Here is a 22,210-nt window from a genome sequence, read left to right on the forward strand (position 1 = left end):
TTCTTTAACAGTACAATTCTGTGAACTGTCTTGTGCAAATTTTAAATTGACACAATACCTGTTAGCAAAGACGTCAGCTAGAGATGACGTGCAGAAGCTTGCAGGGATTTGTAGTCTTGCATGATGTCTACTTTGAATCTAATTAGCATTTTCGAATATGAGAGTAAATAGAGCCGAATATATTGATTAAAGTCTCCTTGTCAGAGAGATTTACATGGTTATCAAATTGTCACACCACAGTAAGCCTACACGAAACACAGCCTTTATTTTAAGTGTTTATAATATTCCCAAAGGGAAACATTTATAGTAGAAAAACGATTGGAACCATTTTCCCTTTTGACAGCTAGGTTTTGTGGGTATTATGACACCTCCACTGCGGGGCTCGATTCATGTGGAATTAACAAACACAACCACGACTTTGACAATAGACTACTTGCACAGCGTTCGACACACTACAATTCGTATCGAAAACATGATAGCAGCAAGTTCAAACGGTTTTCTACATGCAATTCGGAAAACCCTCTCTTATTCAACTCTCCTCTTCACAGCTCCAGTAGTGCTACTGAATCGGTTTACTTCCGTTGTAAATGCGCAGGCGCCAGAGATGCGATCAATCTGATAGAAGTTCTCATGACGCAATAGCAGGGACAGCTGCAAACTATCTCAGGTAGGTGGGCGCACTGGGCGGGGTCGTCGAATAGCATCCCTTGACTCAATGTTGTTATTTACAATGTTACAGTACTGTATTTAGAAGGATAGGAATGAGCAGTGGAGCTGGCTTTGTTTTTCTCCCTTGTATAGACAGCTTTATTATAGCGATGCTCTGCCATTATAGGTTGCAGACTGGTAGAGAGGCGCACTGTCGGTGATGATCAGGGAAGATCATGTATTTGGACACGCTATGTAAATAATCAATATATGTCTGTCATCATAGACAGCTATTTACTTTAGATAAGGATGCATTAGGTTGACATGGGATGAAAATCTCAAATCCCTACTGGCATTAGTAGCTACACCGCATCATCCCATCGCGTCATCACTACATCTTTTGTTATGAGGTTGATGTCAACAGAACAGAGCGCTAGAGTTGCCTTGCTTTGAAATGTCAAACAAGCATGATTATACATTTTAGGTTTTTACAATTATGCATGGTTGCAAAACTGTCAACGATATAATAGAGATAATTCATTAAAATGTATGTTTGTATTATGCCATTCCAAACATTGATTGTGTCATAATTTATTTCAATGCAATGTCAAGTAATATCCCATATCCTCATATCTAATAATATGGGAAAACATGGGTTCCCTGTTGCGTAGGTTATGGATTATTTATAATGGCACACCTGGTTGTGCTTGATGTTTATGCAGTACTACTGTACAGTAATGCAAGATCCTCAGTATTAGTATTGTAAATATGTTTCACCATCCAAAATTAAAATTAGTAGACAATAGACATGAAAAGACTACCAAATCCCCTCGCTACAAATGTGTATCACATTGAAATCTGAATTATGTTGAATAATCTGAAGAATGCATGATTACTGAACTGTAAGACACATTTCAGTTGTACAACTGACTAGGTATCCCCCTTTCCCTTACTCATACAGAATGGCTTATACACACACTCAACTTTCCTCTTGAGTTGTCTTGGAAACAGACCTGCATTTTACCACAGGCAGTAATGTATTGTATTTGGTGCAATGTATTAACAACTTGGCTCCAATGTACCACATTACAATGACTTGAGCTAATCTTACCGTAAGGGAGTCCAGTAAAAATAGAACTGTCATAAAACAACCATTCGTGACGCTTATTCTAGTTTGAATGAACTCTACAGCCTCTCACTGTGTGGGATTCTATTCTATGTATCCCTAAATGCTATATTATTTTTTTTGCAGCGAAAATGGCTGTGGAGAAGCGCTTGGCATTCTCTATTGTGCAGTTCCTGCGAGATCAAACTCACTGTGGTGCTTTGAATTCCGATGAGCAGGAAAGCCTCGAAGGTAGATCAGCGTAGGATCACTGTCCGTTTATGAAAATACTGTACCCTGCTCTCTCCAATTCAGGGAGTTGTGGTTGGACTACAATAACATGTGCACTATGTCTTCTTATCAAATACACCCACAGATAACTGCCAAAATAAAAGAAACACCTACATAAATTGTCATAATAGGGTGTTGGGCCAAGACGAGCCACCAGAACAGCTTCAATATGCATTGGCATAGATGCTACAAGTGTCTAGAACTCGCTTGGAGGGATGCGACACCATTCTTCCACAAGAAACTGAGCTGTTTATATTATTGTTATACAGGTTATTGTTTTGTTGATGGTGGTAGAAAACGCTATCTCAGCCACCACTCCAGAATCTCCCATAAGTATTTCATTGGGTTAAGATCTGGTGATTGAGACAAACACACACAACAACAACTTTAAAACACCCTATGCTCCTTTGAGACCTCTCTTTCAAAGTCACTGAGATCTCTTCTAGCCATGGTAGCCACAATAATGGGCAACTGGGCATTTTTATACATGACCCTAATCATGGGATGGGATGTTAATTGCTTAATTAACTCAAGAACCATACCTGTGTGGAAGCACCTGCTTTCAATATACTTTGCATCCTTCATTTACGCAAGTGTTTCCTTTATTTCGGCAGTTACCTGTATAACAATAATATAAACAGCTCAGTGTTGACTATTGTGTTATTACAACACCATTTTTTCCCTTGTAGTTGCAATACAATGTTTGGAGACCACCTTCAAGATCAACTCCAGTGACTGTCATCTCGCAGCACCACAACCTCTCACTGAAATATTCCTCAATTCTCTCCTCAAGGTGGGGTTACTCTCTGATTCTCTACCTTATTTCAAACTCTTTTACCTTAACTACAACATTAACCTGTCTGTGTGCAGTTCATCAATCATTCTCAAATCAATAACCTCACAATCAGTAAACTACAATAATGTATAATGTATATTAGGCTTTATTGATATTTTACTTTATCTGTCATTGTATTTTCCTCAGAATGATCAGAATAACCCGGAGCCACCAGAGACGTCCCCATCACCAGAAGACACAGAGAGGGCAGAACAACTGAAGAATGAAGGTACCTGGCACTGTTTTAATATGTAGTGTAGACTTATGAAAAATACACTTTGGATGAGTGCAAACTCAGTTTAAGTGCACTTCCGTTTTCCTTCAGATTGACAATGTTTTGTAATGTTGTCGTAAAGTCTGTCAGTAGACGTGACCTGATCATCAGTTTGAAATAAAACGACATTTCATTTTCAGGGAATAATCACATGAAAGAGGAGAACTACAGCTGTGCGGTGGAATGCTACTCAAAAGCCATCAATCTGGACCTCCGAAACGCTGTCTACTACTGTAACAGGTACACACAACCGCTTCTGAAATGGAGAAGTATTAACACTGTATTCAAATGAGAAATATATAACATAACACCTAAATTATGTCTGTATCTATTGTGTTTTTATACCAACTATATTGGTAATTATTTTGTAAAACTGTGACAATAACTCATGTTATGCTTGTACTATACATAGATAATACAGTTACAGTACTGTCTGAGCTGAAAGACATAGTGTCATACACATCTGGTGAACCAGACTACTAGGCAGGCACACAGCTGCTGCAGCCTTTGCATGTGCCTGCTGTCGTGTCTTTGGCATCATTAAAACTGAAGACCTATTTATCAAATAACTCTCTGTAATTATTATTACGCGATTAAACTGATTAATCATGTAACTGTAATTAACTAGGAAGTCAGGGCACCAAGGAAAATATTCAGATTACAAAGTTATAATTTTCCTAATATAACTTTCAGATAATTTAATATCTGATCAATTAGTCTTCGAATTAATGAATTATTATTTACCTCACGTTAGTCTCATTCCAAACGTCGTAAATTGTTGGTTATCTGCACGAACCCAGTCTTCACTATGAGTCATCCATACATCAATTGTCTTAAAATCATTCATTTACTAACTAAGTAATTCACAGAAATGCATAACAAACAGTAGATATGTTTACAAGGAAATGATAGGAGAATGTGCCCAAGTGGGCTAAACCGGCATGGCGGCTTGTTAGACAAAAGGGGAGTGGGGGTCAGCTGAGAAGGCACTACAGAGTTGATAATTATAACAATTGAAATGCTAACCCTTTGCACATGAACGCTCACTCATTCGGGAACAATTGCAATCAATATATATATTTACGCTCAGTGTGTCGTCGGGATCTCTGTTGAAAAGTTTGTTTCTGTTGGAAAGTCTGTCCGCCCTCTCTCTCTCTCTCTCTCTCTCTCTCTCTGTCGTGGTTAGAGTGGATAGTTCAGAGTAACATTCATTCATGTCGTTATAGAATAGCTGTTTCGGCGGTTGTCGGTCTTCGTGTTCAATGATACCAAATTCCTAGCTGCAGACTAGTAATTAATATCAAAGACTTGTTCTTATTCTGTCGGTATCGATAGTCTAAGAGTTTAACCACGTGGTATGGTTAAAAGTTCAGCCAGAGAAATGCATGGTCTGCAAACCTTGGCCCTCTCGTTATTGAGGTAAGCTGGTCTCCTCTCAAACCTTGGCCCTCTCGTTATCGAGGTAAGCTGGTCTGAAGTGGGAAAACCCAGTTGGGGGTTTTATTTGGAAGAGCAGAAAAGGGCCTGTCACATGACGCCAGACCATAACTGTGCTCATGAACGGTCCTCTGATTTAGTTAAACTGCAAAGAGAATTGGAGTTTCCTTCATTAAACAGTCCAAAATCACATTACACAATTTCATAAACAGTTTCACCCTTATTCATTCATTTTATACAACCATTAGATGTAAGTCTCATACCTGAGACTCTTCTATAAACATGGTTATGGTAATGTGGCGGTATTGTCTCTCATGAGTTTCACAAAATTGTACCAAACGGACCAGTTCGTAGCTGGATTCTTCACCGATCTTTTATACCTTCTCCAGAACATAAATGTCGTTTGGTTCTCCAGTTCTGTGAGATGGAAGAAATTCCTTTGTCCTCTCTATGAAAACTCACTCTCTCTCTATACTGTGGCCATGAGGAGAGGGTCTCCTCATAGGAATTTACGACCTCTCTTACAGAGCCTGGTGAAGGGGGTATAAAGAGGGAGATGGTGCTCGCTGTACCCAAAGAGGGCAACGTCATGACACTGCCTTATTGATCTGAGTGCAAATAAATGAACCTGAGCATCTGGTTGTGTGTCTGGCTGTTGCTGCTGTTGTCATCACCGCAGGGCTGCAGCCCACAGTAGACTGGGTAACTACACAGAAGCAACGGGGGACTGTGAGAGGGCCATAGGGATCGACCCCAGCTACAGTAAAGCCTATGGGAGAATGGGGTGAGTTAGACATGGGAGAGTAGTGGAAATGTTGTTTACAATGTGTAGTCATGTATCTTTTGAGGAATATGGCATTGCTTTTTGGAACTTTGTTTATAGAGCAATAGCAGTATCTGGTGATAATGCAAGAATTTGGCTTGAAAATAGCTATTGTTTTGCTATGGAGTTAAATTTACTGCACTTCTCCAATGTCTCTTATTCCCTGTGTGTCTCTAGATTGGCATTTACTGCTATGAATAAGTTCCCAGAGGCCATCTCCTACTTTAAGAAAGCTCTGGTGTTAGATCCAGAGAACGACACCTACAAATCCAACCTGAAGATTGCTGAGCAAAAGCAAAAAGAGGCAGTCAGTCCTGTAAGTAGTGCTGTTTTACCTCCTTGTGTGATTTGATGTCTGAAGGTCAATCTAAGCAAAAACACTGTTAACACATGTAATAATATATCATTACTCCCCTACAAATACTGTCACTACAGCTCCAATAATGGACACTTTATTTACATGTGAACACAATTCTCACTAGAGTTCTTCATGTACTATTAAATGTGTATCTTATATCCCACGGGTATTTAAGTGTGTCAAGATATCCCAATTGTGTCAACAGCTTTATCAGACACATTTAATATTCCTGCTTTTAGCAGTGGTACAAAATGATATCATACTGAACCTACAGACGGATTTATCTTTTCCGATTCAGCGTCAAACTGTACTATGAAACAAAGATAAATTACATAAAGAATGATAGTCAAACGCGTTGGAGCACCTTAAATTAAATTTTAAGCAAAAAGGAAAACTTGGCTCCATCATTCATTGAATCAGATGGCTCATTCATCACAAAACCCACTGGTATTGCCAGCTTCTTTAATGATTTTTTAATTGGCAAACATAGGCATGACATGCCAACAACCAATTCTGAACCTAAATGACCAAATTATGAAAGACAAGCATTGTAATTTTGTTGTCTATCAACAATGACAAGCCACCTGGGTCTGACAACTTGGATGGAAAATGACTGAAGATGATAGCGGACGATTTGCCACTCCTATTTGCCCTCTCTTCAATCTAAACCTACAGGAAAGTGTGTGCCCTCAGGCCTGGAGGGAAGCAAAAGTCATTTCGCTACACAAGAATAGCAAAGCACCCTTTACTGGTTCAAACAGCCAACCTATCAGCCTTTTACCAAGCCTTAGTAAACTTTTTGAAAAAATTGTGTTTGACCAGATACAATGCTATTTCACAGTAAACAAATTAACAACAGATTTTCAGCAGGCTTATAGCAAAGGGCATTCAACGTGTACAGCACTTACACAAATTACTGATGATTGGCTGAGAGAAATTGATGTTACAAATAATGTGGAAGCTGTTTTGTTAGACTTCAGTGCAGCCTCTGACATTATCGATCATAATGACTTCTTGACTTTAGATCCCCTGCTATATTGTGGATCGAGAGTTACCTCTCTAACAGAACACAGAGGGTGTTCTTTAATGGAAGCCTCTCCAACATAATCCAGGTTTAGTGAGGCATTCCCCAGGGCAGCTGTCTAGGCCCCTTCATTTTTTCAGTCTTTACTAATGACCTGCCACTGGCTCTGAGTAAAGCCTGTGTGTCTATGAATGCTGATGACTCAACACTATACACGTCAGCTACCACAGCAAGTGAAATCACTGCAAGCAACACTTAACAAAGAGCTGCAGACAGTTTCAGAATGAGTGGCAATAAATAACTAAAAGCATTGTATTTGGGACAAATTATTCACTAAACCCAAAACCTCAACTAAGTCTTGTAATGAATAATGTGGAAATTGAGCACATTGAGGAGACTAAACTGCTTGGATTAACCCAAGAATGTAAACTGTTGTCGTGTCTTTGGTTATGCCGGATTAAGTGATATGACATGCTAACTTATAAAATGATTTCTCTGTAATTAATATTACCTGATTAAGCTAATCATGTAAATGTAATTAACTAGAAAGTCGGGGCACCACGGAAGAACGTTTATAGAGCTGTTATCTTCCGAATAAACTCTTAAAATACTTTGTAATATTTTACATCGATAGCAGTCAATATTAACCTCTATGGGCTAGGTGGGACACTAGCGTGCCACCCGTGGTGCACTCCATCAACAGCAGGTGCATTTCAAGAGCGGCAAATTTGAATCCAAATAAATGTCAAAATTCAAATTTTTCAAACATACAACTATTTTACACCCTTTGAAAGATAAACATCTCCTTAATCTAACCACGTTTTACGATTTCAAAAAGGTTTTACGGCGAAAGCATAAATTTAGAATATGTTAGGACAGTACATTTACAAGAGTTGTGTGTAATGTTTTGTCAATTCAAAGACAGGGTAACCAAAACCATAAAACCAGCTAAAATGATGCACTAACCTTTTACAATCTCCATCAGATGACACTCCTAGGACATTATGTTAGACAATGCATGCATTTTTAGTTCTATCAAGTTCATATTTATATCCAAAAACAGCGTTTTACTATGGCATTGATGTTGAGGAAATCGTTTCCCTCCAATAACCGGCAGTCAAGTCAGCGTCACAAATTAAATAATTAAAATTAGAAAACATTGGTAAAATATTATATTGTCATTTAAAGAATTATAGATTTACATCTCTTGAACGCAATCAACTTGCCAGATTTAAAAATAACCTTACTGGGAAATCACACTTTGCAATAATCTGAGCACTGCGCCCAGAAAAATACGCGTTGCGATACAGACTAGACGTCATGTTGGGGAGATCTAAAATCGAAAATACTATGTAAATAATCCATTACCTTTGATTCTCTTCATCAGATGTCACTTCCAGGTATCACAGGTCCATAACGAATGTAGTTTTGTTCAAAAAAGCTCATCATTTATGTCCAAAAATCTCCGTCTTGTTAGCACATGATCTAAGCCAGCCGGACTTCTCGTCATGAACGAGGGGAAAAAATATATTTACGTTCGTTCAAACATGTCAAACGTTGTATAGCATAAATCATTAGGGCCTTTTTTAACCAGAACATGAATAATATTCAAGGTGGACGAATGCATACTCTTTTATAACGTATTGGAACGAGGGTACCCAACATGAACTCGCGTGCCAAGAGTCTAATGGGACATCATCGTTCCATGGCTCTTGTTCGGTCAGATCTCCCTCCAGAAGACTCAAAACACTTTGTAAAGGCTGGTGACATCTAGTGGAAGCAATAGGAAGTGCCAAAATATTCCTCAGCCCCTGTGTTTTTCAATGGGATAGGTTTAAAGGCAATACAACACATCAGGTATCCACTTCCTGTCAGAAAATGTCTCAGGGTTTTGCCTGCCAAATGAGTTCTGTTATACTCACAGACACCATTCAAACAGTTTTAGAAAATGTAGGGTGTTTTCTATCCATATGTAATAAGTATATGCATATTCTAGTTACTGGGTAGGAGTGGTAACCAGATTAAATCGGGTATGTTTTTTTATCCAGCCGTGACATTACTGCCCCCTAGCCCTAACAGGTTAACCCTTGTTTTATTTTCAGTCTCATAATGAAAGTTGTAAATTCTTGGTTATCTTCACGAACCCTGGCTAACAAGTTGAATCAGCAATACAAAATTGGGTTTAATTATTTATTTACTAAATACCTAACTAATCACACAGAATTACAAATACACAGAATACAATGATGTCATACAGAAAACGTCCTGGTGGACGGAACCTGTATGAAAGCTGGTTACACAAAGGAAAGGGGGTTGGGCTTGAATGAAAGAGCGGGAAGATTTAGGAACACAGAAACAGCAGCTATGCTATCGTAAATACATTATCTTATGCATTCTAAATTACCGCCCATTTGGAAAAAGGAAAATGCAATAAATATTTACTCTGAGCTGCGCTTCGGTAGATTGGTCGTAGATGCTGGCCGGGTTGGCCAACAGACCTTCCTGTCCTCGCAAGAATGTCTCTGGTGGTAAATTGGATACGTGGTGGTATCTTCGTCCGTCTGCTAGACTGGATCCGTCGTCCGTCCTTTCCTAGCCCAGGTTACAGCGGCCGCTGCTAACTCAACGGCTAGGAAGTAGCACTTCTGTAGTGAATAAGCTCAAAGTTCATACCAGTTCATACCAGAGCTCACGCCGAGGTTGGCTTAGTTCTGTACTTGACATGTGTGTCCTTCTAACGTAGAGGCTGCAGACCTCCCGTACTGGAACCCCTGGTTATCTTTTCGTCAAAGGCTTATATAGTGGAGAGGGGGAGGGAGGTGTTTCATCGTTTATAACCCCTGTCTCTTCACAGGGTTGGGCCACTGATCGAGCAGGGCACTTTCCTTATGAAAACCCAATTCTCTCGTTTGGAAGCTAAAATTACATTTAATCTCCTAACAAACATTTTCCATATCAAACATTTCAATTGCATAACAATTCCATGTGACTCTGATAACTAGAGGGTGTATACTTTCCCAGGTACAGTTTATGTCGTCCTGTCATCAATCATAATGTCTCAGATGACAACTGAAATGAAATCCATACTCATTACGTTATCAAGCATATTTCCAACTGGTTTTATTAACAAAATATGGTTCCTTTTCCCCATTTGTTTGATGTTCCCAGACTCTCTATATTTAACACAGGCTATTCAAGTCCTTCAGTAGACTCAGAGAGGGGAAGGGAGAAAGGTATTTATGGGGGGGGGGGGGGTCATAAACCTTACCCACAGGCCAACGTCATGACACTGTCATGGTCAAAACATATTGATGCAACAGTAGCTAACATGGGGAGAGGTCTGTCCATAATAAAGCATTGCTCTGCCTTCTTAACAACGCTATGAACAAGGCAGGTCCTACAGGCCCTAGTTTTGTCGCACCTGGACTACTATCAAGTCGTGTGGTCAGGTGCCACAAAGAGGGACTTAGGAAAATTACAATTGGCCCAGAACAGGGCAGCACAGCTGGCCCTTAAGTACATGGAGAGCTATGTGTACACTGGCTCAAAATAGAGGAGAGATTGACTTCATCACTACTTGTATTTGTGAGAAGTATTGACATATTGAATGCTCCGAGCTGTCTGTTTAAACTACTAGCACACAGCTCACACACATGCATACCCCACAAGACGCCAGAGGTCTCTTCACATTCCCCAAGTCCAGAACAGACTATGGGAGGCGCACAGTACTAAACTACTGGTCAAAAGTTTTATAACACCTACTCATTCAAGGGTTTTTCTTTATTTTTACTATTTTCTACATTGTAGAATAATAGTGAAGACATCAAAACTATGAAATAACACATATGGAATCATGTGGTAACGAAAAAAGTGTTAAACAAATCAAAATATATTTTAGATTTTAGATTCTTCAAATAGCCACCCTTAGCCTTGATGACAGCTTTGCACACTCATGACATTCTCTCAACCAGCTTCATGAAGTAGTCACCTGGAATCCATTTCAATTAACAGGTGTGCCTCTTAAACGTTAATTTGTGGAATTTCTTTCCTTCTTAATGTGTTTGAGCCAATCAGTTGTGTTGTGACAAGGTGGGGTGGGGGGTATACAGAAGATAGCCCTATTTGGTAAAATACCAAGTCCAAGAACAGCTCAAATAAGCAAAGAGAAATGACAGTCCATCCTTACTTTAAGACATGAAGGTCAGTCAATATGGAACATTTCAAGAGCTTTTAAAGTTTCTTCAAGTGCAATCGCTATGATGAAACTGGCTCTCATGAGGACCACCACAGGAATGGAAGACCCAGAGTTACGTCTGTTGCAAAGGATAAGTTCATTAGAGTTACCAGCCTCAGAAATTGCAGCCCAAATAAATGCTTCACAGAGTTCAATTAACAGACATTGCAACATCAACTGTTCAGAGGAGACTGTGTGAATCAGGCCATCATGGTCAAATTGCTGCAAAGAAAACACTATTAAAGGGCACCAATAAAAGAAGAGACTTGCTTGGGCCAAGAAACACAAGCAATGGACATTAGACCGGTGGAAATTTGAGTTCAAATTTGAGATTTTTGGTTCCAACCACTGTGTGTTTGTGAGACGCAGTGTGGGTGAACGGATGATCTCCGTATGTGTATTTCCCACCGTAAAGCATGGAGGAGGAGGTGTTATGGTGTGGGGGTGCTTTGCTGGTGACACTGTCTTTGATTTATTTAGAATTCAAGGCACACTTAAGCAGCATTGCGACTACAGCATTCTGCAGCGATACGCCATCCCATCTGGTTTGGGCTTAGTGGGACTATCATTTGTTTTTCAACAGGACAATGACCCAACACACCTCCAGCCTGTGTAAGTGCTATTTTACCAAGAAGGAGAGTAATGGAGTGCTGCATCAGATGACCTGCCCTCCACAATTCCCCGACCTCAACCAAATTGAGATGGTTTGGGATGAGTCAGACCGCAGAGTGAAGGAATAGCAGCCAACAAGCGCTTAGAATATGTGGGAACTCCTTCAAGACTGTTAGAAAAGCATTCCAGGTGAAGCTGGTTGAGAGAATGCCAAGAGTGTGCAAAGCTGTCATCAAGGCAAAGGGTGGCTATTTGAAGAATCTCAAATATACAGTTGAAGTCGGAGGTTTACATACACCTTAGCCAAATACATTTAAACACAGTTTTTCACCACTCCTGACAATTTATACTAGTAAAAATTCCCTGTCTTAGGTCAATTAGGATCACCACTTTATTTTAAGAATGTGAAATGTCAGAATAATAGTAGAGAGAATGATTTATTTCAGCTTTTATTTCTTTCATCACATTCCCAGTGGGTCAGAAGTTTACATACACTCAATTAGTATTTGATAACACTGCCTTTAAATTGTTTAACTTGGGTCAAACATTTCAGGTAGCCTTCCACAAGCTTCCCACAATAAGTTGGGTGAATGTTGGCCCATTCCTCCTGACAGAGCTGGTGTAACTGAAGGAGGTTTGTAGGCCTCCTTGCTTGCACACACTTTTTCAGTTCTGCCCACACATTTTCTATAGGATTAAGGTCAGGGCTTTGTGATGACCTCTCCAATACCTTGACTTTGTTGCCATTTTGCCACAACTTTGGAAGTATGCTTGGGGTCATTGTCCATTTGGAAGACCCATTTGCGACCAAGCTTTAACTTCCTGACTGATGTCTTGAGATGTTGCTTCAATATATCCACATAATTTTACTTCCTCATGATGCCATCTGTTTTGTGAAGTGCACCAGTCCCTCCTGCAGCAAAGCACCCCAACAACATGATGCTGCCACCCCCGTTCTTCACGGTTGGGATGGTGTTCTTCGACTTGCAAGCATGCCCCTTTTTCCTCCAAACATAACGATGGTCATTATGGCCAAACAGTTCTATTTTTGTTTCATCAGACCAGAGGACATTTCTCCAAAAAGTACGATCTTTGTCCCCATGTGCAGTTGCAAACCGTAGTCTGGCTTTTTTATGGCGGTTTTGTAGCAGTGGCTTCTTCCTTGCTGAGCGGCCTTTCAGGTTATGTCGATATAGGACTCGTTTTACTGTGGTGTCGTGTCTTTGGCATCATTATTAAAATGAAGACTTATTTTATCAAATCAATTCTCTGTAATTATTATTACTTAATTAAACTAATCATGTAAATGTAATTAACGAGGAAGTTGGGGCACCAAGGAAAATCTTCAGATTACAAAGTTATAATTTTCTTAATATAACTGTCACGTCCTGACCAGCAGAGGGTGTTGTTGTGTAGTTTTGGTCAGGACGTGGCAGAGTATGTCTGTGTATGTGTGTTCTGGGTGTTGTATTTCTATGTGGGTCTGTGTGGCTCCCGATCAGGGACAGCTGGTTATCGTTGTTCCTGATTGGGAGTCATATAATTAGGAGTATGTTTGTCACTTGGGGTTGTGGGTGGTTGTGCTAACACTGCTAGTCTTTGGTATGTACGTAGCCTGTTAGCCATTTTTGTTTTTCCCGTGGATACTTTGCTCTTATACATTAAAAAGATGAGTATCTACATTTCACCTGCTGCAGTTTGGTCTCTTCAACATGGCTGTAATTATGACAATAACTTTTCAGATATTTTAATATTGATCAATTAGTCTTCTAACTAATGAATCATTCTTTACCTAACAATGTCTCATTCCGAACGTCGTAAATCCTTGGTTATCTGCACGAACCCAGTCTTTACTATAAATCATCCAAACATCAATTGTCTTTACTAACTAACTAAATAATCACAGAAATGCACAAACAAACAGTAGATGGTTACAAGGAAGTGATAGGGAATGTTCCCTAGTGGCTAAACCGATATGGCGGCTTGGTGGACAAAAGGGGAAGTGGGTGTGGCTGAGAAGGCTGGGAAAGACAAAAGACACTACACAGTTGATAATTATAATAATTGAAATGCTAATCCTTTGCACATGAATGCTCACTCATTCGGGAATATTTGCAATCAGTATACATATTTACGCTCAGTGTGTCGTCATGATCTCTGTTGGAATCGTCCGTCTTTCTGTTGGAAAGTTCATTTGAGATTCTCTCTGCATCCCTGGAGTCTTTGGTTAGAATGGATACTTCAGAGGAACATTCAGAAATGTTCTTATAGAATAGATGTTTCGGCGGTTGTCGGTCTTCACATTCCAGGTCAACATAAATTCTAGCTACAGACTAGTAATTAGTATAGAAGATTTGCTCTTATTCTGTCGGTATCGATAGTCTCAGAGTTGAACTATTTCCATGTAGCCAATGCTCCACGTGGTTTGGTTAGGAATTCAACAACCGAGGAATGCATGGTCTCTACTCAAACCTTAGCCCTCTCGGTAATCGAGGTACGCTTGGTCTGAAGGGAATTTCTCTTGGTGGGGGTTTTATTTGGAACAGCAGAAAGGCTTTCCCATGACGCCAGATTAATGTCTGTGCTCATGGGGCGGGCCAAGGACTTAGTTAACTTTAAAGGGAATTGGATTCTCTTTCATTAAACAGTTTAAAATCACATTACATAATTTTACAAATAGTTTAATCTTTTCTCATTCATTTTATACAATAATTAGATGCAAATCACATAACGGAGACTCTATTATAAACAGAGTTATGGTAATGTGGCTGTATTGTCTCATGAGGTCACAAACATTAGACAAAATGGACCGGTCGTAGCTGGATTCTCCACCGACCGTTTACACATTCTCCAAAACATGGATATTGTTCAGTTCTCAAGTTCTGTGAGGTAGAAGAAGTGCCTTTGTTCTACTGTGAACCCTCTCTCTATACTGCATGGCCGGGGGGGAAGGGAGTCTCCTCATGGAATTTACGACCTGAGATAACAGAGCCTGAGTGTAAGGGGAAGAGTGAGGCGGTGGGGGGGGGGGGGGGGGGGGAATTGGTGCTTGCTATATCCAAAGAGGATATAGATACTTTTGTACCTGTTTCCTCCAGCATCTTCACAAGGTCTTTTTCTGTTGTTCTGGGATTGATTTGCACTTTTCGCACCAAAGTACGTTCATCTCTAGGATACAGAACACGTCTCCTTCTTGAGCAGTATGATGGCTGCGTGGTCCCATGGTGTTTATACTTCCGTACTATTGTTGTACTGATGTACGTGGTACCTTCAGGCGTTTGGAAATTGCTCCCAAGGATGAACCAGACTTGTGGAGGTCGACAATTTGTTTTCTGAGGTCTTGGCTGATTTCTTTTGATTTACCCATGATGCCAAGCAAAGAGGCACTGAGTTTGAAGGTAGACCTTGAAATACATCCACAGGTACACCTCCAGTTGACTCAAATTATGTCAATTAGCCTGTCAGAAGCTTCTAAAGCCATGATATAATTTTCTGGAATTTTCCAAGCTGTTTAAAGGCACAGTCAACTTAGTGTATGTAAACTTCTGACCCACTGGAATTGTGAAACAGTGAATTATAAGTGAAATAATCTGTCTGTAAACAATTGTTGGAAAAATGACTTATGTCATGCACAAAGTAGATGTCCTAACTGACTTGCCAAAACTATAGTTTGTTAACAAGAAATTTGTGGAGTGGTTGAAAAATGAGTTTTAATGACTCCAACCTAAGTATATGTAAACTTCTGACTTCAACTGTATATTCCACATCAAGTAACTCATGCAAGCAGTAAAATCCGATTGAAGAAAATGATAAAAATACAGCTTATGGAGTGTGAAGAGATGGGGACTGTGAAGAGACACACACACACAAGCACAGACACACGTACACACACACACGATAACATAAGTACTATACACACATGCCTTCCTTGGCAGCAGCTAATAGCGATTCATAATAAAAACAAATACAAAATGAAGCCTTTGAATGTTTGCTTGTTATAGATAGCTACGGGACTGGGATTTGACATGGCCAGCCTCATCAACAACCCTGCCTTCATCAGCATGGTAAGACTATGATTAGTGCTGGGCTGGAACAAACACATGCACACAACATGTACAGTGCATTCAGAAAGTATTCAGACCCCTTCCCTTTTCCACATTTTGTTACGTTACAGCCTTATTCTAAAATTGATTAAATAAATACAAATTCTCATCAAACTACACACAATACCCCATAATGACAAAGTGAAAACAGATCTATACTTTTTTTGAGCTCAGGTGCATCCTGTGTCCATTGAGCATCCTTGAGATGTTTCTACAACTTGATTGGCGTCCACCTGTGGTAAATTCAATTGATTGGATATGATTTGGAAAGGCACACATCTGTCTATATAAGGTCCCACAGTTGACAGTGCATGTCAGAGCAAAAACCAAGCCACGAGGTCAAAGGAATTGTCCGTAGAGCTCTGAGACAGGATTGTGTCAAGGCACAGATCTGAGGAAGGGTACCAAAAAATGTCTGCAGCATTGAAGGTCCCCAAGAACACGGTGGCCTCCATCATTCTTAAATGGAAGAAGTTTGGAACCACCAAGACTCTTCCTAGAGCTGGCCGCCCTGCTAAACTGAGCAATTGGGGGAGAAGGGCCTTTGTCAGGGAGATGACCAAGAACCCAATGGTCACTCTGACTGAGCTCCGGAGATTCCCATTGGAGATGAGAGAACCTTCCAGAAGGACAATCTTCTCTGCAGCACTCCACCAATCAGGCCTTTATGGAAGAGTAGCCAGACGTACTCCTCAGTAAAAGGCACATTACAGCTTGCTTGGAGTTTGCCAAAAGGCACCTAATGGAGACTCAGACCATGAGAAACAAGATTCTCTGGTCTGATGAAACCAATATTTCACTCTTTGGCCTTAATGCTAAGCATCACGTCTGGAGGAAACCTGGCACCATCCCTATGGTGAAGCATGGTGGTGGCAGCATCATGCTGTGGGGATGTTTTTCAGCGGCAGGGACTGGGAGACTACTCAGGTTCGAGGGAAAGATGAACAGAGCAAAGTACAGAGCGATCCTTGATGAAAACCTGCTCCAGAGCGCTCAGGACCTCAGACTGGGGCGAAGGTTCACCTTCCAACAGGACAACGACCCTAAGCACACAACCAAGACAACGCAGGAATGGCTTCGGGACAAGTCTCTAAATGTGCTTGAGAGGCCCAGCCAGAGCACGGACTTGAACCCGATCGAACATCTGGAGAGACCTGAAAATTGCTGTGTAGCGACGCTCCCCATTCAACCTGACAGAGCATGAGAGGATCTGCAGAGAAGAATGGGAGAAACTCCCCAAATACAGGTGTGCCAAGCTTGTAGCACCAAAGACTGATGTGTGTAGATTGATGAAAAAAACACCAACAATTTAAACCATTTTAGAATAAGTCTGTAAAACATAACATAATGTGAAAAAAGTCAAGTGGTCTGAATACTTTCTGAATGCACTGTACCTGGGTGGAAGTAGATGTTGTTTTCCATAATGTACTTTAGGTGTGCTTATACGGTGCACCAGATGCGGGGGGTGGGGGTATGCACTTTGGGGACTATTCCATTGGTTCTATGACATCAGAAAAGTAAATCAGGCGCACCTGCAATATTTGAAAGAAAATAAATACTATATTCGACCCAGGTCTGACGCACATTGCAGTCCCTCCAGGGCCAAGGCCATCCCTGGTCTAGACAAATCCTAGACACGGATTCCTCATACTTCTTTTATGAGTGTTTGTGATACGGTTACTAGTGGAGAATGCTTCCTAAAATTAACCACATGCCTTGCACAGTTGGCCTGGTATTCCACCAATGCCATTGTCAAGGGGCCTGGGGACATTCAAGGCGTTGATCATGACTGGTTGATTGAATGGGTGGCTGATGGAACGCCTACCAGGCAGAGAGTGCATGTCATTATAAGCATACCAATGCTACATGGCAGCAGCTGGGCTGAATCATGAATAGTTTTACTAGACAGCTATACAATTGGTACCAGCACTAAGTAGCCATGCCACTTGAGAATGCATCTGGTTCCCCATCAACGCTGTTAATTAATTGTCATTTTCACACATTTAAATGGGTGACATGGTGATTGGCTTTGTGTGTATTTACAGGCCGCCAGTGTGATGCAGAACCAGCAAGTGCAACAGCTGTGAGTGTTCGGCATGTTTCAGCATACCCAGGGCTGGGGCTCAATAGTGTGAGGCATCCTTTCCTCATCTCGTTTCCTTCATCTGCACTGATCTGGATGAATAAATAGGTGAAAGCCACCCCACTGAATCTATCGAGACACAGCCCACCGAGAAATTGCCAAGAAACTGAAGATCTTGTACAACGCTGTGTACTACTCCCTTCACAGAACAGCGCAACAGTGAAGAGGCGACTCCGGGATGCTGGCCTTCTAGGCAGATCTTGGCAATTTCTCGCATGGAATAGCCTTCATTTCTCAGAACAAGAATAGACTGATGAATTTCAGAAGAAAGTTAGTTGTTTCTGGCCATTTTGAGCCTGTAATCGAATCCACAAATGCTGATGCTCCAGATACTCAACTAGTCTAAAGAAGGCCAGTTTTATTGCTTCGTTAATCAGAACAACAGTTTCCAGCAGTGCTAACATAATTGCAAAAGGGTTTTCTAATGATCAATTTGCCTTTTAAAATGATAAACTTAGATTAGCTAACACAATGTGCCATTGGAACACAGGAGTGATGGTTGTTGATAATGGGCCTCTGTACGCCTATGTAGATATTCCATTTTAAAAAATCTGCCGTTTCCAGCTTCAATAGTCATTTACAGAATTAACAATGTCTTCACTGTATTTCTGATCAATTTAATGTTATTTTAATGGACCAAAAATTTGCTCTTCTTTAAAAAACAAGGACATTTCTACGTTACCCCAAACTTTTGAACGGTAGTGTATATAGCCATGTTATTTTTACTCTTTATTTGTATTCGTTATTTAGCGTGTATTTATTCCTCATGTCACAATTTATATTTTTTATTAAAATGTGTATCTTATCTTTAACTCTGCATTGTTGGAAAAGGACCCGTAAGTAAGCATTTCACTGTTAGTCTACACCTGTTGTCTACGAAGCATGTGACAAATCAAATTTGATTTATGTTTTACTATACAAAAATACCCTACATCCCACTAATTCATAATCCTGTTATAATTTCTTGAAGAAAGCCAGAATGTAGGAATTACTGTTCAATTGTACTGAGATTTGTTTCAAGGTTTTGTCATAAAATGGCGTGTGACACATGTTTATAACTCTTTTGGGTTCTCTCCCTCTGTGGGCAGTATGTCAGGGATGATGTCCAATGCAGTGGGGGGTCCAGCAGCAGGAGTGGGAGGACTGTCAGACATCTCCAGCCTGATTGAAGCGTATGGCAGCACCATAGGGCTATTACTGTAACATACACAGGGACTCTCTGTTTATGACATTAGGTCTCTAATTACACATTTAAATAAGCATCAGACACATCAAGAATTAGTGAGGTTTCATTTGGACTAAATTATCATGAACTTCCCTTGACATTTTAAATTATTTTATAAGTTTCTTTGAAATATTTGATGTTGGATGCTACACCCTAGTTGTAACACAAGCTGCCTGACACAATGAGTACATAAGTAAAGCAGAGAAACACTAAATGCTAACTCCCCTGGTCTCTCTCTGTTTGCAGCGGTCAGCAGTTTGCCCAGCAGATCCAGCATCAGAACCCAGAGTTGATCGAACAGCTGAGGCACCACATCCGCAGCCGCTCCTTCAGTGGCAGCGCTGAGGAGCACTCGTGATCCACACAGGTCTGTGTACTACAACACAGAGGTTAGGGCTCGCTCTTAGAGTGCATCTCCATAGTCTAAAGAGGCTTCCTCCCCTTCATGTGCTCTAATGGAATGGTGAGAATTAGCATGGAGATTGTGGTGGATTTGATGCCACCTGTCCAGTTATATCATAGCAGAGACCTCATTGTACATGTGCGCTTTTGTTTTACCGGCAATAGATGGATCAGGATCTGCGTATTCATTACTTAAACTGTTATTACAATGTTGTTACACTAGGTGAAAAGGACATTTGAATGCATGTAAATGTTTCTTACCTTCAGCGTACGTTTCAATAAAGGAAGGGCAACCATATGACGTGATTACAATCTCTACACCCATTCCTTAAACTCACATCACCGGCAGAGCTGGAATGAAGGGACAGATAGAGATGAGGACGATGGCACTTCACTGGGACTGGGTCTTCAGAGAGGAGAGGAAACATTTTACACACCCAATCAGGAGACAGAGTATCTAACACATTCTATGTAGACTGAACAAAAATATGAACACAACATGTAAAGTGTTGGTCCCATGATTTCATGAGGTAAAATAAAAGATCCCTGAAATGTTCCATACGCACAAAAAAGCTTATTTCTCTCAAATGTTGTGTCCAAATTTGTTTACGTCCCTATTAGTGAGCATTTCTCCTTTGCCAAGATGATCCATCCACCTGACAGGTGTGGCATATCAAGAAGCTGATTAAACAGCATGATCATTACACAGGTGCAACTTGTGCTGGGGACCATAAAAGGCCACTCTAAAACGTGCAGTTTTGTCACACAACACAATGCCACATATGTCTCAAGTTTTGAGGGAGCGTGCAATTGGCATGCTGACTGCAGGAATGTCCACCAGAGCTGTTGCCAGTGAAGTTAATGTTAATTTTTCTACCATAAGCCACCTCCAATGTCGTATTAGAGAATTTGGCAGTACGTCCAATCGGCCTAACAACCGCAGACCATGTGTATGGCAACGTGTGGGTGAGCGGTTTGCTGATGTCAACATTGTGAACAGAGGCCTCCATGGTGGCGGTGGGGTTATGGTATTGGCAGACATAAGCTACGGAAAACGAACACAATTGCATTTTTAAGATGCCAATTTGAATGCACAAAAATAATGTGACGAGATCCTGAGGCCCATTGTGAAGCCCATTTTTTTTAAGGTACATGTGACCAACAGATGCATATCTGTATTCCCAGTCATGTGAAATCCATAGATTAGGGCCTAATGAATTTATTTCAATTGACCGATTTCCTCATATGAACTGTAACTCAGTAAAATCAATTAAATTGTCGTATATATTTTTGTTCAGTATAGATGATACCCAATCAGGAAACAGAGTTTCAAACACATTCAAGACACCCAATTAGTTTCAAATACATTTCCACCAATCATCATGCACAGTTCTAGATAAATAAAGTTTATTTGTAGCGTACACAGATTAGCAGATGTTAAAGCAGGTGCAGCGAAATGCTTGGTTTTTAGCTCCAGCAGCGCAGTAAATGTCTAACAGTATAATACTAATACACAAAAAAAGAAGAGAGAGAAACAAGAAATTAAGAAATATCAGAAAAGTATTATTCCAAATGGATTTGTGTTTTACTATTTTTGTATATTGTGCTGTAGTAACAATGTCCTAACCATTGCCCTGTTCCTATACTGAATTACAGATCCTTTGGTCCTCTGAATGATTTCACTGATCCAACAGAATTGTACATAGGAGAATGCAGGGGTGTATTCGGTGAGGGGAAAACAGATAGAAATTAAATGAATAGAGCTGATACAATTCCCTATTCTACATGACAGGCAATTGTACCTGGTCTACACAATACAGTTCTATGTTAACGTTCTGTAACATTGCACCTGCAAGTACTGGCCCCAGGATTTTATTTATTATTATTGCTTGTAGTAATTGCCTCGATGAGGGAAAGGGAGAAAAGAATGAAGGAAGGAGTGAGAGGGAGGAAGGAATTAAGGAAGGGGAGAAATGGAGGAAGGAGTTAAGGAATGAGAGTAAAGGGATGAAGGAATTAAGGAAGGAGTGAAAGGGAGAAAATAATTAAGAAAGGTGCGAAAAGGGATTAGAGAAAGGAGAAAGGAATTAAGGAAGATGTGAAAGGGAGGAAGGAATTAAGGATGTAGTGAAAAGGAGGAAAGGATTATTAAGGAAGGACTGAAAGGGATAAAGGATGCATGTGTGAAGTATTTGAACAGGGAGCACGTATCCTTTTTTTCATGATTACATGACAGTTACACACGACAGAAAGGTTACATTGTTTTCTATTCTACCATGTTCAAACCGTTATTTTTGTACCAAATATTTTGCTATAGTTGCTGTTGGGTCAAACAAAGCCCCTAAGCCTTGACCATGTGGAATTCTAGCATTGCTTTCGATTGCAATTATCTGACTGCTAATTTGAAGATAAATGAAAGTGTCCTTGAAAGTATGTATAGTGTCTGCAGCCCAACACCCCTGTATTTACAACCATAGCAAACACACGTCAATGCCATTTCCCTTTTGATTCAGTTTCATTTGACATAGCTGAAGCAATGTTGATAAGCTAGTATAAGACTCATTCAGTCTTGTTGATTTTGCATGCTATTCCATCTGATATGTGTGAGACAAGCTAATGAATATGCTTGTAAAACAGAGCAGCATAATGTTTTGTCCAAAAATATGTCTCAATAAAATGTATTGCAATTGATAGTT

The 22,210-nt window shown here is 40.3% G+C and overlaps 1 protein-coding gene across 1 annotated transcript; it reads left to right on the top strand.

The window, feature by feature from the left end:
* Positions 1-364: 364 nt before the first annotated feature.
* LOC106563142 (small glutamine-rich tetratricopeptide repeat-containing protein beta) lies at positions 365-22,210 on the top strand. The gene is made up of 11 exons (XM_014128405.3): positions 365-667; positions 1,901-2,005; positions 2,734-2,837; positions 3,027-3,108; positions 3,294-3,393; positions 5,270-5,374; positions 5,591-5,729; positions 15,643-15,705; positions 17,790-17,827; positions 18,976-19,059; positions 19,359-22,210. Exons 2-11 carry the CDS (start codon positions 1,906-1,908, stop codon positions 19,468-19,470), a joined length of 927 nt encoding a protein of 308 aa, XP_013983880.1. The 5' UTR covers positions 365-667; positions 1,901-1,905; the 3' UTR covers positions 19,471-22,210.

Source organism: Salmo salar, chromosome 11 (genome assembly GCF_965601325.2).
Source record: "Salmo salar chromosome 11, fSalSal1, whole genome shotgun sequence".
Taxonomy (NCBI): Eukaryota; Metazoa; Chordata; class Actinopteri; order Salmoniformes; family Salmonidae; genus Salmo; species Salmo salar.